The following is a 17,188-nucleotide window of genomic DNA, read 5'->3' as shown; positions in this document are numbered from 1 at the left end:
TATTAATTAAGTGATTCAAAGGAAAGCAAAATCTTCAAACATTTTTCAGTTTATATAGTGAATGTTTGAGTTTGTAAAGAAGAATACAAACACTGCTATTTTTTTGAACAGTCTAATATTCACTTTTCTTCAATTTTTTTTTTAGGAGGAACAACACAAATTTGATATATTTTGATATATTTTTCTTCATGTTTTGATTTGGAATAGAATGTGTAGTGTTCCCAATGCATTTGGAAATAAAAGGTATTAGAAGGAATTTGAGCTTTATTCACTTTTTTCAACACACGGCTATTATTTTGAACACAACTGTATATATCTCTATCCCTATAGATTAGACGATTACCGTATTTTTCGCTCCATAAGACGCACTTAGGTTTTAGAGGCAGAAAACAAGAAAAAAGACCAAAGACTGCAGACATTGTACAGGAGATGACCAGAGACTGCAGACATTGTACAGGAGATGACCAGAGACTGCAGACATTGTACAGGAGATGACCAGAGACTGCAGACATTGTACAGGAGATGACCAGAGACTGCAGACATTGTACAGGAGATGACCAGAGACTGCAGACATTGTACAGGGGATGACCGCTGACCTTTGGGGAGGGAGGGGGAGCGGGTACCTGAATTTGACAGGTACCTGCTCCCACTTTCGTGGAGTTGTCCTCCCTTTAGTGTGTATGCACAAGAAGCGCTGCGCTTTGTGATTGGTCCGCCGGTTTCTGGGACCTGTCATGTGTCCCAGAAGATGCCGTACCATTCACAAAGTGCAGCGCTACTCGAGAGCTGTTAAGCCGAGAGCCCATACTAAAAAAGCCGGCGCGGGAAGACTGCGCAGCGATGGACCGAGGAACAGGTAAGGTCCTGCTGACACGGCGGTGGTAGAAATATCGGACTGGCCGCTCCATAAGAAGCACTGGCATTTTCCCCCCATTTTTGGGGGGAAAAAAGTGCGTCTTATGGAGCGAAAAATACGGTATATGGATGCATTTTTTTTAGTTAAGTAAAACAAACGAAAAGCCAGTGTATCTATATATTGAAAGTTTCCCAACATTTAGTAGAATGGCATGGAAACCATCCTACTTACAAGCCATTTACTGTATGTACGCCAATCCGGTACAGATTCAGATCACCTTTATTATTCTGAATATCCTGAATTTGTGGCCAGGATTCCACAAGTTACTGGAAGCATTCCTAACCACTTGCCAACTGTGCTATAGCTGAATGATGGCTACAGTGTGGTTGTCTAGTTCTGGGAGGGCGTCATATGACGTCCTCCCAGAACGCACCCCGGTGCTGTCTGTGATCTGTGTCCTACGGACACAGCTGATCACGTGACGTGGTAAAAGGCAAATCACAGCAACCTTTTGCCACGTGATCAGCTGTGTCAAATGACACAGCAGATCACTGAGTAAATGTAGTTGCTGGTTATCGGCTGCAATTTCCTCACGCTGTGACAGCGTGAGGAAAGTACTGCTGATAACCGGCAATTGTCAGAGAATAGATCGGCACTGATGATCTGTGCCACCCACAAGTGACAAGCAGTGCCACCCAGTCAGTGCCCCCTATCAGTGCCACCTCATCAATGCACATCAGTGGAGAAAAATTTACTTATTTGCAAAATTTTATAATAGAAAGAAAGAAAAACTATTTTGTTTCCCAAATTTTTGCTCTTTTTTTGTTTATAGTGCAAAAAATAAAAACACCCAGTGGCAATTAAATAACACCAAAAGAAAGCTCTATTTGTGTGGGGAAAAAATGATAAAAATTTCATATGGGTACATTGTTGCATGATCGCGCAATTGCCATTCAAATGCGACAGCGCTGAAAGCTGAAAACTGCCCTGAGCAGGAAGGGGGTATAAGTGCCCAGTAGGCAAGTGGTTAAAAGTACATACACATCAGAGAATTATGCAGGCTTTCATTTCTGAACCTCCTTTAGGGCCCTGTTCACACTTGTGAGTTTCATAATATGCGCTTTACCTGCTTTAGATGTCGATAGACGACAATAGAACCCTATAAACAAGTTGTGTGCATCAAAGATGTACAAGCAAACAATACACCCACAATGTGCAAATATGAAAAGGGCCTCAAAAATGTCATCTCTATACAGCATGCATGTACCATGTCAATGACACAAAATTATTGAAGAAGAAGACAGACAACCAAGCAATTAGAATTCCCAGAAAGAGGCCAACAATGGCAGTCACCATATATTACCAATGACAGGTGTACTTAAAGGGATTCTGTTCATTGTCACACCCTTAAATTTGAGGTTAATCCAAAAGATTTGACCCATTAACATCAAATTCCTTCCCAGCCATCTACACGTCACATAATAAAATCAAGATTTGTCACGAGGCACACATTTCCGATCTTTGGTGGACAAATTTTGGAAATCTCATGCTCACGCTTGTATGACATTTTGCAGTTGATGCCCTTCTACTTCTAATGTTTAGCATGTTGTGTATTTACAGATGTCCTTTCACACACCACTGCAGCAAAGAGCAGTTTTCTTTCTACAGCTGTGGCCCACTTATCAGCTTGAACAAATCTGATTATTCTACACTAACCTTGCTCATTTACAAAATGCTTTCATCTACAAAGAAACCATTCATTTTTTACTTGATTTTCTTTAAATTGTAGATACTGTAGTGTGGGAAAATCCCAGGAGATCAGTAAATTCCATCAAAGTCACTTAGATCAGTCATTTTTCCTATTCTTTCTAACTCTTGGAACAGAACCACTTGACCAAGTCTGCATGCTTAATGTATTGAGTTGCAGCAAGAATTCTGATCTGCCGTGTAGCTGCTTGCATTAACCTGCAAACCATAAAAAAGGGACTACATAGTGTATATAATACCAGTCATCATTAGTTGTAAATGAAAGAACATAAAAGAACCACCTGGCTTAATCTTTCAGAATTTTTGCCTTCTGTCCAACAGCTTTGCAGTAATCAATCTTTACTTATGATAAATGATGTAAGGAGTTAAATGGTAAAGTGTACAGGCAATACAGTGTTCACAGAATTAGAGGCCAATCACTGCATTTATTACTTTACCACAAAGATCCTGCTAGACTAGATAATACAAATATACTGGAGAGCAAAAAAGACAAAAACTCACGGTTTTCCAGATGCAGCCCCTGGAATAGCAGCTCCCAAGCTTCGCATATGTGCATGTGGATCATAGCCGACCTAAAGGAAAATGGTAACGGAATACCAATAAAATGCTCCAGTTTCTTCTAATTCTATTCACAGCCAATATCAATTTCAGCTTAAATGTGTGTCAAGGGACAGCATTAACTTTCTAATGACAAGCCTTTTGTATTTCAACCACTTTACAACCATGCTATAGCCAAAAGACGGCTACAGCGTGGTTGTCCAGTTCTGGCAGGGCATAATGATGTCCTCTCAGAACTCACCCACCAAACAGCTGACCACATGACTAGGTAAAAGGCCGATCACAACGGCCTTTTATCACATGATCAACTGTGTCCAATCACACAGATGAGCACAAAGTAAATACAGTTGCCAGTTATCGGCAGCACTTTCCTCACGCTGTCACAGCGTGAGGAAAGTACTGCCAATAACCGGCAAATGTCAGAGCAGATCTGCACGGATAATCAGGGCACTGATTATCAATGCCCAGCTGTGGCACCCATCAGTGCTCATCATTGCTGCATATCAGTGCCTCCCCATCAATGCTCACCAGTGCATCCTCAACAATGCACATCAGTAAAGAAGAAAAATTACCTGTTTGCAAAATTTAATAACAGAAAAATGTTTTTTTCCCCCAAGTTTTTTTTTGCCATTTGTTTCATAGTACAAAAATTCAAAACCTCAGTGGCGATTAAATAGCACCAAAACAAAGCTCTATTTGTGTGAAAAATGATAAAAATTTCATATGGGTACAGTGTTGTATGACCACGCAACTGTCATTCAAATTGCAACAGTGCTGAAAGCTGAAAATTGGCCTGGGCAGCAGGGGTAAAAGTGCCCAGTAGGCAAGTGGTTAATAAAGCAAGTCCACCATTTGTCCAGGTGGGGCAAAATAGGTTTGTATTAATGTTCCCTTCCCAAAAGCACTTGCGCTACATTCCTTCACTGCATTGCAACCCCTTTCAATTACCAGGAACAAGGAAGAGGGGTCCTGTGTAAACTCCCCTTTGCTGAAGTCAGAGCTTACACAGGGTTGAGGATTGCTTTCCCATTCCAAGTGAGAACATGAGGCCTATCACAAAGCACCAGCACTGACACATGAGATAAAGGGGAGCGAGTCACATGCTCCTCTATATCTAGAAGTACTGGATATTTTCTTCACTTCCGGCAGCTGAACAGAGTGGCAAGTGATCAACAAGTGATTATGTGCTGCTGGGGAAGGATAGAGACAGACAATAAACATGCTGCTGTCTGTCAAGCTTTTTCTTTGTGTCAGATTCTCCTTTCAGTAAAGCGGCAAGACTGGCTGAAAATTGGCACTCACTAAAGAGGTTCTTCCATAGCTTCCAGCAGCTGCTGCTCCATTAATCTGTGGTGACATGAGGTGAAGGCCTGCATAGGCTCCAGCACCCTCAGCACTGGCGGAAGGGTGAGCAATGCTAAACGCTGCAGGATAGCCTCCCTGTGCTCCCAGTGGTGCTCGGAGTCCCAGAGCTGTGGACATAAACATGGAAAGTCAGTGTAAAAGCTTGCAGAAACCAAATTTAAGGAAAGACCATAAATACTTCATGCTTCCCTTCACCCCTGAAAAGTTTAACATACCAAGAGGATCAATAGCAGATTTGCTGGAAAGAGGCCGGAACTGAGATGCGCTAGCACCACTGGGACCTGGGGTGCTCATGTCACTTTGGGAGTTTGGGGTACTGGATTTCAAACCTGGGGTTCCAGCCTTTTCCACCTGCTGAAAAGAGAATGAAATTATACTACCTCTTATAATACACAAACATCAGCATTAACATTTACTGTATGTTGGAGTCTATTTTTTGAGGCAGGGTGTTGAAACAAAACATGCTTATGCTAGTCAAACACATGCCACCAAGCCTTAGGTTTGGGTTAAAGTGTTATATTCCAATGCTATTACCGTTGGAAGGTCCTTGCTCCTGGAAGGAGACACACTGCTAGATGAGGTCATGGAGTTTGGGCTAGCGGGAGGAGGATCCTTCCTTGGTAGGTTTGTTTTATCCACACCATTCTCCCGTGAGGAGTAGGAATGGACACTATGCGGTGAAGCAGGATCCTGGAGAAACACATCACACTCACTGTACCTCACAGTCATTTGCCTTTTGTATCCTCAATAACCAAATAAACTTTGTCTGAAGGATGAGAACTCTAGAGTTACTTACTTCATCCACCACAAGATTGTCCTCACTTCGGTCAGCATCACTGCCCTGAAAATTACAACAGTACTGTCAGAATTGAGCACTGTCAGAGACCCTGGTCATAGTTCTCCCTGTACTGAGCTTGTTTAAATGGGTTTCCACCATGCCACTACCTTACTATTAGAATGGCAAAACATCCTAGTAGGTTAACTGGCTAATGCCTAAATTGGCCATAGAGCATGCATACATATTACTATGAAGACAGACTGAAAAGCATTCAAAAAGACAAATGAAACAAAAACAAAAAACCGTAGGAGTCACCCATCACAAAACAATCAAACCACTCACATAGTCTGTTCCAAAGTCTTTCTCTTCGGTTTTACGCTTCTTGTTGCTGTTTAGATAATCTGACAAGGTCCGTACACGTTCCCCATTTGGCAGAGTAACACAGCTCTGAAATAGAAAAAAAAATATTTAAACACACTGGCACATATAGAACTTCTAAAGGGTAAACAAACACAAGGGCAGTCCATTAATAATACGGGACCCAACACCCTATGGCAAGAAGAAAAAATTCAGTCACAGGACCCAAATCATACAGACTGCCAGGCAGTAATACGACGATAGCCTAAATAAGTGCCAACAGACAGCTTTAAAGATCAAACATTTAAAGAGCTGCTATTCCAAATATTCTATTATTCACAAACAGAATTTCTATCTGTGAAAAGCAAGCACTTGGCATGCTGCGAAACTCGAAAGAGTATACTAAAATAGCACCTTTTAAAAAGGATATCTTCATCTCAGACCTAAAGCACATGTTGATAGTACAAGGCCAAAATTAAAATCTAAGCCAGAAATTCAATCCCACCCATCCAAACACACTAATATAACATGTTATACTCACTGGTCCTGGGTCTCTGTCTGTCTCCATGGAAACAAGTGAGCAATGAAAAGGAAAATAGCTGGTTAATTTTAGTCAAGATTATTAATTTATCATCCCGCTTTCCCCACTGCAAAATCATCCTAGTTCTCATAAATCGAAATCTTCACAAGTCTTCAGCAGACATCTGACCCACTCTACCCACACCAGTTCAATTTGTGTTTCTCAGTCATAGATCCTTTCATTCTTCAACACCAAATATAAGCCATCACAAACAGCGTTTATTTACCAACAATACTCAAAAGCTGCAAACCGGCACTTCATTTCTATCATGATCATCTCACTTGTAACCTAAATTTAGCACAGCAGTCTCTTTCCATAATTATACGTCCATGCTTTGCATGGGTCATAGGCCCTTCTTGCAGTTTTTTTTTTCAAAACATGAAAGCACATTAAGGCCTCCTGCTTGGAGTGTCCAATTTATTTATCCCTCCTTCACATGGGCCATTTAGCCACATACAGATTCCAGGGGCAAGAACCAGTGAATTCTTGCTGCTGGAATGACAGGTGCATGCAAATAGCAGTGGCTGTGCAGCATATACAAACTAATGACAGGCTGACAACGGCTGCCACAGTTTGCGTGTGACCTCACACCACAGGGTTAGGGATGGATGTCCAAGCCTGGATGCAGTCATATGTGTCCGGACGTGGATATCTGTCCATAACCACAGGTAACTGCTTAGTGTGCGGCTACATGCAAACAGTGGCAGCTGCTGTCAGCCTGTCATTAGTTTGTATATGCTGAACAGCCGCCGCTATTCTCACTCCTGTCATTTCAGCTGCAAGAATCCACTGAATCTTGCCACTGAAATCCAGTATGTGACTAAATGGTCATGTGCAGAATAGAATGTATTTGTCCTCACAATGCAAAAAACTAATTTTTTAAAATTTATTACATGTTGACCATGTATGAGGTCATATATTTGACTAAATATCTTAGCCATCTTCAATTCATTTTGCAAATCTTTCAAAGCATCTAAGCACCATCTATGTTTCAAAACAGTCTGTTCAGAGCCTACACAGGTCTCACAACACTTTGGAAAGAGATCAATACTCTTTATTCAGGCAATGACACCTGGAATTAAAAATATTGTATAATAGTTTTGTACATATAAACCTTTATTATCGCCAGCATTAAAACACAATTTAAATATGTTTTTCATTTTTTTTATTCAAGTGCCAATAGCACCAGCTGATTAACACTTATAACAAGGCTCAATTCAAAGTCTCACTCAGACTGGACTAGATGAAAGGAGATAAATACTACTGTGTACACTTTCCCTAACCCATAGTTCTCTGGGAATCCTCTCATGAATTAATATTTTTTTTCTTTTCTAATAAACATTTTAACAACCACAACATACACACACTGCATATGCACACACACTTATATCAACACACATCATGTGACAAAGTGTGAAACCGGTATTAACCGCTTCCTGACCACCCTATAGCATAAATACTGCTACAGGGCGGGACAGGTGCGCAAAATCACATATACACACATATACACATATATATATATATATATATATATATATATATATATATATATATATATATATATATATATATATATATACACACACACACACACACATATACATACACACACATACATACATATACACATACACACACATATATACATATACACACAAACACACATATATACATATACACACAAACACACATATATACATATACACACATACACACAAACACACACACACGTGTGTGCATTTCCGGGTAGGGGGTGCACATGAGCCCTACCTGCACCGCCATTCGCAACGGTCATTCACCAAGTCCTGGCAAGTGATTACGCGCTGGTGCCCGGTGATTGCCGAGCATCTCCGACGGGGAGGAGAACTGTATGTAAACAATACAGTTCTTTTCCCTGTCAGCTCTTGCACACAACTTTGGATGGCTGTGCACAGCCATCCAAAGCAGTGTGATTGCAGTGGAGCACAGACACACAAACACAAGTAAAACAGCACAGAGTTAACCCTTTGATCGCCCCCTCATGTTAACCCCTTCCTGCCCAGTGCCATTAGTACAGTGTCAGTGCTTTTTTTTTTAGCACAGATCACTGTATTGGTGTTAGTGACACCAAGTCAGTTCTCGCCAGTGTCAGAATGCCCACCACAGTCCTGCTATAAGTCGCTGATCGCCGCCATTACTAGTAAAAATTAGGAAAAAATAATTAAAAATTCCAGTATCTATACCACCATTTGTGAATGCTGAAACTTTAAAAATTTCATTTGGGTGCAGTGTTGCATAACCACGCAATTGTCAGTTAAAGTAACGCAGCGTCGTCATGCAAAAAATGGCCTGGTCAGGAAGGGGGGGGGGGGGGGCGTAAATCCTCTGGAGGGCAAGTGGTTAAAAAAACAAAACATTCATAAGCAGCATGCTCAGAATACAAGACCTAATTTCCCAATCTAGCATTAGCACAAACATGAACAGTTCTTTTTAAAAGGAGGGATCAGTCTTAATTTCTTAACAAAAATATAACTAAATCCTACACGTACCTCTGTGGTCTGAGTCGGCGAGACCCTCTTTTACTGCCAGCTGAGTCTGCAGACCAAGGACACCTGATAGGGCCAGCAAACTGGAGGCACTAGTGGCAGCAGCTAGGCCAGGTGGTTGCAAACTAGATGGGTGAGGTGTAAGAGGAATGGGAGGAGCATGATGAGAAAGGTGCTGAGCCTGTAGCTGATGCTGGTTTCAGGTTCATAGGAGTAGGAAGAATAGAAGTTTATGAGAAATATATGAAAGGGTGAAGAAGACAAAAGATGAAAGGAAAAATACAAAAATTTTACTGGACAAGAAAACGATGGCCACAAAAAGTGACCTATTCACATATAATGAATGCTAAATATCAAAAACCAGTTATACAACCTGGTGTGCCAATGATTTACATGTGCTCATACAGATCACTCTCTCTCCTTTTGGGCAACTTAACATGAGCTTTGCTCTCTGAAGAGCAGTCTGCAGAAAACAACTTTTCAGAGGGTATTTCACAGGCAGTGAGGAGGCATTATGTGGCCTCCTCGCCACCTGTTTTAACCACTAAAACCCATAACCGCCTACATTTCAAAAAAAGCATGGGGGGGGGGGGGGTGTTATGCTGGGGAATTGTAAAAGCACAGCTCATTTGTGTGTGTTTTCCACCCCCAACCCAAGAGTGACAGATATAACAAAAGGCTTGAAATAGAGTGTGCGGACGCAAAACTTAAGCACTCCCTACCATTTTTTTTTTTTTAAACTGAAACAAGACACCAAACTATAAGAAAAGAGGTGCCTTATATTTTTCTGCAACAGTAACATAACCTTTTATAACATCTATAAAAGTGTTAAAATGTTGCCATCAACTTCAAATGCCATGAAAAAAGGAAAGAATTTCAGCACCATAAAACATACCCCAATGGCTGCATTCAGTTCTGCCATTGTGACTTGCTTTGCTCTCTCCACAGCCTGGACCACTTGCTGCTGGTGCTATTTTAATAAAAAGGGTAGAAAGGGGCAGATGTGATTGGAGGAAAAAAAAAAAAAAGACAAATTATTATGGATACATAGGCAAAAGATTATATACAGGTAACAAGCAGCTGTTCTACAAGACTTACCTCTTGAGATAAAAAAGGCACCAACTGGGCACAGATGACGTTCAAACGTTTGGCAATTTCAGTCTAGAAGGACAACATCCACAAAAAGAAGTTTAGTTTGGACTGAAAGATGTAAAAGAATATTTTCAATATTAAAAAGATGCGAATCTCACTTAAAGTGAAATAATACTCAATACCACTCCGTAAATAATACATAACCCTTATAATCGTAGCCTCTAATAATAAACATAAATCATTTGCTTCATAATATCCATTAAGAAATCATAGTCCATCCAATGATTTTTCCATAAAACTTCACTAAAGTGTGTGTCCAACACCTATGTGAAATCCACACGGTGCCAATTCATCACCACGTGCTCTGAGATTGAACGTTTACCAGATCTCCATCAATTCGTGTATGTTACATAACCCAAAAAGGATCAAAGAGGAAGCGGATGTCACCAGGGTCTTCTTTTTAAGTAATACAGTATGACAATGCACACTCAGGAAAAAAAAAAAAAAAAAAAAAAATGATTTCTCCCATGGAGTAGTATGTTTTACTAAAAGTGCAAGGAACAGAAAATGGAAATACACTCCCATTTAAAAGTGCCGCTTTAGGCACTGAAATAACCGCGTGGTGTGGATAAAGCAATAAACTCCGCCACTGTGCATTTCATAGGCCGAATCCAAATCACTGGTAGTGACATACAACAGGGACCGGATGTGATGACAGTGGCCAGGCCTCAATGCATTTCGCAGGATACCGTCATCAGGAGGTTCCTAAGCTTTCAATCTTACCGCATGTGGTGGTGAATTGGCATAGAGTGGATTCCACATAGGTGTTGGGCACACAATTGAGTTAAGTTTTATGGAAAATCATTAGATGGGACTAGGATTTGTTAATGGACATTATAAAGCAAATGATTTCTGTTTATTATTATTATTATTAGGAGACTACTATTATAAGGTTTATGTATTTTTTACTGAGTGGTATTGAGCATTATTTCTCTAAGTGGGATTAGCACCTTTTTAATACTGAAAATATTCACACAGCGTGTTTCTACACTGTAAAGAGCGGTTTCCCCTTTTCTCTAATTTGAAGGCTTGGAACGGCGCCCCTTAGTTTGACATAATACATTAATGTGAAAGAGCATACAAATCTAGCAGAAAGCACTCAGAACACGATCATTAGGTCTGGTTCACACCTATGTTTTTTACAGAAATGCAGGGACACGTTCACATCTATGCTTTTTTCAGCCAGTGCGTTTTTGGTTTCTATAGACTTCAAAACGGAGATACTGCAAAAAAAGAATGTAGTGCGTTTTCGACGTGATTAGCCTTTTTTATCTGCCCAATAACAAATTGGCCAAAAAAAAAAAAAAAAAGTATAATAAATGCACAACGCAAAATGCATCAAAACACGTGTGCAAAAACGCATCACAGACCAAAAGCAAACTGCAGAACTGTTGTGAACCAGGTCTTAAGGTGCATGAAAGCACAATCTGGTGCACATTATATGGTACATGTAATGAATTAGCATTTAGTGAGCAAATGGTTAAGAACTGTAATACCATGCACTTTCCCCCCTTCATGCCCAAGCCAATTTTCAGCTTTCAGCGCTATCACACTTTGAAAGACAATTACTCAGTTGTGCAATGCTGTACCCATGTGAAGAGTTTTATAACTTTTCACACAAATAGACCTTTCTTTCAGTGGTATTTTATTTACCACTGGGTTTTTTGCCAAATGACAAAAAAAAAAAAAAAAAAAAAAAAAAAAAAGGCTGACATTTTTTAAAAGAAGGAGAAAAATGCAATTTATTTTTCAAAAATGTATCAATTACAAAAATCTTTCATCATAAACAAGCCTAAATGTAATTTGCTACATTTCCTTGGAAAATCAATCAATCCTGATGTACTAATGGCCTATCTCATTTCAAGAAACACAAAAATGCCAGGACACTACAAATATCCCCCAAACAAACCTTTTTGGAAAGCCGACACCCCAAAGTATTAAGTAAGAGACATGGTGAGTTTTTGGAAGTTGTAATTTTTTTGTCACAGTATTTTTTCACATTTTTTTTACATATTGCCACCAGTGCAATACAGCGTCGTCATAACTGGAGTGGCGGGGATCAGGGGCCCTGACTGGTGACCGTATGTAAAAAAAAAAAAAAATTATATAGATCTACATCTCTTTATTACGATTTTTTTTCCATTTCATACTGTGACCAGAGCAATAGTGTTACCATAGTGACACTGTACTACTCTGGGGAGGCGGTCAGGTTTTTTTTGTTTTTTTTTTTTAATTTCTAAACTACATATGCTTATAACAGTGATAACCGCTGTTATAAGCAACCATTTTTTATGAATGACATCCACTCATTCAGTAAGTACTGTTGTGAAGCTGTGATTGGCCACAGCTACCACATGATACAGATGCTCTGTAATTGGCCCATTCTATAACATGTGATCACTGTGACCTATCACAGATCAACACAATAGTACACAATGATCGGCTATGAATGGAAGCCATTCACGGTGTACAATTGCCATATGATCTGCTATGACTGGTCACAGCAATCATATGGTACCTGCAGCAGCCTGGTACAATGATCCATCATAGTCTCGTGGGCACAGCGGGAGACAGATCACACTGCAGTGCAGCTTGCACAATGTGCAATCCAGGGAGGATGTCATATTATAGACTGGATGGGAAGCGATTAAAGCCCAACTCCAGGTAATCTGAAAATCCTCCCGTCCAATGGGGCTGCACCCACACTGCAAGGGTTAACTGCTTGTTTGTTCTAAGAGATAGTAAAAGCACTTTTAAATTACCCAATAATCCTCTCCCTTATGCTCCGGTGGTGGACTGCCTCTTGGCCTTCTATCTAGTGCAGGACATTGGACCCTACATAAGTCTTTCTCATGTTCCAGCATTCTAAGGTCCTGACATGATCAAGGAGATGCTGCAGGCACTGGTGTAGCAGTGCGATGCCCCCTTAAGCAGTTAACCCTTGCAGTAGAGGTTTGGTGCAATGAGTCCCACTGCAAAGGAGACTTTTCAAGTTTCTCAGGGGACTTGAAAAAACTAGCCTTTTTCCTCTCCCAAATCACACTTTATACTATGCCATGTACCTTTTTAAAATTGCAGAAAAAAAACTAGTGTGCACCACAGTTAATTGATATGCCCAACTCTTCAATATGATTGTCAATGAGCAATTAATTTTTATCTTTGGATCCATTCAAGTCATGACCTCACTTCTGGTGGATGCAAAGTGGGTAGTTAAAATTAAAAAAAAAAAAATCTTCTATAAATACCCTATCAGCTACAGTTACACATTCCTGATAGACTTTTAAAATGCATATACACAAGAATATTGTGTAAACCAGATCAATTACGAAATGGCTAAATTAGGAAATGCAGTCCTATGAAAGCAATATCAATCTACAGCCCTCATGACTCCGACATAGAACAGCTGAATCTGTTAAATTTAATGATATGTATGTATGACTGAACCTAAACAATCAGTGTTCTCAACCAGCCAGAATTGCAGCTGTATAGTCAGCTTTACTAAAGTTAAGCAAATATAAACCATCTGCCTTATCACACAACACATTTTCTCGAAGGTAAATTAATGGTATCTCCTAGGATGGAGTATCCCATGTCAGCAAAGCAGGGTAGCCCGGTTACAAGACTAACAAAAATAGGAAAAGATATCAGGGTTTAACACAAAAAAAGAACATCAAAAGAGCCGAATGTTGGTGCTTTCCTGCTTTCCTAATGGCACTGACACTCTCAATGCCCTCTGGATGGCAGCAATAAGGGACCAGAGCAGAGTAAAACCACCTTAAAGGGCTGTGATGGATTTCACCTCCTAACAGAGGGAGGACAGGCCCACTCATTACTGTGCAATTTACTGCTACTTTTACATGCACAGCATGAGAAAGGAGTAAGCTGCTGGCACAGTGAAAGGAGGAGGAGGAGGAAGAGCTTGAAGGAAAACTAGTGGGTAAAATGTGGGTAAGAAGCACACATGGAGAATGGAAAGGTTACCTGCTTGTGCATTTCAATATTCAGACCATAAGACATTTCATAATACTGTGAATAAAAAAATAAAAAATTATGAGGATCAATACTATTGTAGCATACTTCCAAGGTACAGACATATTCAAGTCAGAATTCCCCCACAGAGTAAACAGGCAAATTCATCAATACTTGCACACCAATTATAAATACAAAACCTTAAAGTAAATCTGACTTGCCAATTCAGAACAAATCCTCTTTGTTTTAATGGCGATTCCACGAGCTGCTAACGCTCAACAGCCCCTCTCTTTCCCGGCATTCTATTTAGCTTTTGAGATAAAAGGACTCTCTCCTGCATTTTGACCAGCATAAAACTACCTTTAAAATTAAAGTGGTTGTAAAGGCTCAAGGTTTTTTACCTTCATGTATCCTATGCATGAGGGTAAAAAGCCTTCTGTGTGCAGCAGTGCCTCCAGTCCCCTCAATATTTACCCAAGCCTCATCGCGATCCAGCAATGTGAACAACAGCCTTGGCTGTCCTTGCTTCCTCATTGGCTGAGACAGCAAGCAGGAGCCAATGGCTGCTGCCAATCACAGCCAGTCAGCCAATAAGGAGAGAGGGGGGAGGGGGCCAAGCCGTGGCTCAGTGTGTGAATGGAAACACAGAGCAGCGGGTGCCCCCATAGCAAGCTGCTTGCAGTGGGGGGCACCTGACAGGAGGGAAGGGCCAGGAGAGCCTGTGGGGGACCTGAGAAGAGGAGGATCTAGGCTGCTCTGTGCAAAACCACTGCAAGCAGCAGGTAAGTATAGTATGTTTGTTATTTTCCAGAAAAAAACATTAACCTTTAGAATCGCTTTAAAGAATTCTAGGTATGTATGGTTTATACATAGTTACACTGGTCCACCTTGGACCATAGTAACAATGCACATACCAAATCTGACCAATGCCCCTGGAAGCTGGAAATCACAGTAGTAGACACTGACTTCAGTGACCTCCACTAGCTGTCAGTTCCTGTGCTGGCCTGCTACATTGTGAACACAGGAGGTCAGCCATGCATTTACTGAATAAATGCAAAAGTGTTCTCGAATTGAACAAGGTGGAGAGAAGAGATGATGACATCACACTCCACCTCATTTAAACAGAATGCTTTTCATTCATTCAGAAAATGCAAAGCATTCTCTGAATGGCACCATGCTGAGCGACTGACCTCCCATGTTCATTAGTTTTATTGCAGTGCTCATTTGTCACACAGGAGGAGTAAGCAGATTGGTAAGACAGATGAGACTGGTTTGCGGATTCTCCTCAAATGTCCAATCACAGGCTGAGAGTAGCAACAAGACCAAGAACAGAATTAAAAGCTGACTGTACTGTGTTGGAAGAGCTTTAAGCTCAGAGAAGGAACGGACAGAAATACAAATCCTTAGGCAAATAGAACTTCCTATGTTACGTTCATCTGCGTATTTAGCAATTTAAAAAGAATTTCAGAAAGCCTTTAAAAAAATGTTACAACAGATAGTGAGGACATGGATCTGTATAAGGTGTTTTCAGTCTTCTAGTTAACATGTTAAAAGGGAAAAAAAAAAAAAAATAATATCTACTTTTGATGGGACCAAATACATCAACTCCCCTATAATAGACCAATCTGATCTTTCCTGGACGTCTACCTCCAACTCATTTATCATAACAGATATGAGCTGGCCCAATTCTTACCCAAATAAAAGTGCTTGCTCCAAGTTCTATGCTGCCATATGGCTTACAATTCAAATGAATACTCTCACGTGTCATCAACATTGCAGTCAATGCATCTTGATTATCAAAATAAGAAAACAAAGTTGAAGTGTTGCAAACAGCAGCCAATTACATGCTTCATTTGCCAACATGCTCTACAATAATGACAAGTGGAAAGTGGTTGGTCTGGTACACTTCCTCTGCTCATTTCATCCAGGTTTGAAATAGTGGCTTCTATGAATGTATTAACTGAATTAAACATAACCATTACAGGCCCTCCACTTTATTTGCATTTTAGGTCAACTCACCATGACATAATGTCGCTGAATCTCAGTTTTCTCTGTGGCAAGTTTTTCACACTCCAATTTTAAACTGCACATAAAACATACATTTATCAAGGCTATGTAACAAAATATACTTGGCTAAAATTAAAACATTTGAAACAAGCAGGTGATGTATTAAAAATAACAACATCTTATTTTGATATGTATTATTTATTCTCTGTAACATTAACATATAAGCTTAGGACATGTTCAAGAAAAGTACACAAATGCCCTAGCCTCCTACATACGCTAAACCAGGGGTCCTCAAAATACGGCCCGCAGGCCAGATACGACCCACCAAAGACATTTATCCGGCCCACCGGGCCAGTCGGGAAAAGAAAAAAAAATGGTGCCGGCTGGCAAATAGCTAGGCTGCTTGCTGGGTCCTCAGCCGCGAGGACCCAGAGAGTAGCAGCCTGCAAGCCCCGGATTTCACCTGCTGCAGCCAGAGGAGCAACAGGACAGGAAAGGAAGAGAGCACACCAGGCGCCAAGTACAGTGCATTGTGGTGTCCAGTGTATCAGAGCACAGTGCATTACAGAGTACAGTGCATTGAGGTGTCCAGGGCATTAAGGTGTCCAGGGCATTGTGGTGTACAATGCATTTTGTTGTCCAGTGCGTTGCGGTGTCCAGTGAGTTACAGAGTACAGTGCATTGTGGTGTCCAGTGCATTACAGTGTACAGTGCATTTTAAATATTGTACTTTTCAAGTTTTTTGCACTACAAATAAGGTATGTGCGGTGTGAATAGGAATTTGTTCATATTTTATCAAACTATAGTCCGGCCCCCCAACAGTGTGAAGGTTCGTGAACTGGCCCCTTGTTTAAAAAGTTTGAGGACCCCTGCGCTAAACTGAGCCAGCCTACTCTCCCCCAACTGGTACATACTTACCGCCACTAACGGTGGCAACCATCAGTGTGGTCTCTCTACTCTGCACACCAATATCACATAGACATGAGTGGGACATGATTGTATTGCAGGAGCAACATCTCACTCAAGTGTATGGGGTGTTCGTGGACAGGTGAGGGATTTATACTTGCCAAGCTGTAGATGAACCTGTAGTGTGCCATGGCCAGAGGCAAGTGCACACCTGGCTCAGTTTAGTATACCAGGCTAGAGAGGGAGACTTAGGTGTTTTTATCAGTTTACTCAACTTGCTCAACTCCAAACTACAATCTGCGGTAGATTTTTATCCTAATCTGAGGCCCTATTTGGGATATTTCCACACACCTATTGTTCTAGGGTGT

General features: G+C 40.7%; 1 protein-coding gene across 3 annotated transcripts in view; it reads right to left on the bottom strand.

Moving 5' to 3' along the window:
• Positions 1-17,188, bottom strand: part of LOC149470064 (transducin-like enhancer protein 1) — a 67,742-nt gene that overhangs the window by 17,336 nt on the left and 33,218 nt on the right. For 2 of the 3 annotated variants that reach the window (XM_089667081.1, XM_089667097.1), the window contains 12 exons: positions 15,927-15,990; positions 13,920-13,964; positions 9,885-9,947; positions 9,682-9,756; positions 8,790-8,979; positions 6,223-6,239; positions 5,667-5,771; positions 5,343-5,387; positions 5,081-5,236; positions 4,762-4,900; positions 4,484-4,653; positions 3,125-3,195 (listed from right to left, as the gene is read on the bottom strand). In XM_089667081.1, coding sequence (XP_089523207.1) covers positions 3,125-3,195; positions 4,484-4,653; positions 4,762-4,900; positions 5,081-5,236; positions 5,343-5,387; positions 5,667-5,771; positions 6,223-6,239; positions 8,790-8,979; positions 9,682-9,756; positions 9,885-9,947; positions 13,920-13,964; positions 15,927-15,990 — 1,140 coding nt within the window. The remainder of the gene's footprint in view (positions 1-3,124; positions 3,196-4,483; positions 4,654-4,761; positions 4,901-5,080; positions 5,237-5,342; positions 5,388-5,666; positions 5,772-6,222; positions 6,240-8,789; positions 8,980-9,681; positions 9,757-9,884; positions 9,948-13,919; positions 13,965-15,926; positions 15,991-17,188) is intronic. The other variant, XM_089667090.1, reaches the window with a different exon arrangement.

Source organism: Staurois parvus, unplaced genomic scaffold (assembly GCF_062004578.1).
Source record: "Staurois parvus isolate SC_StPar_1 unplaced genomic scaffold, SC_StPar_1.0 ptg000053l, whole genome shotgun sequence".
NCBI classification, from domain to species: domain Eukaryota; kingdom Metazoa; phylum Chordata; class Amphibia; order Anura; family Ranidae; genus Staurois; species Staurois parvus.
Note: the sequence above shows the minus strand (reverse complement) of the source record. Positions and strands in the feature narration are given on the sequence as shown.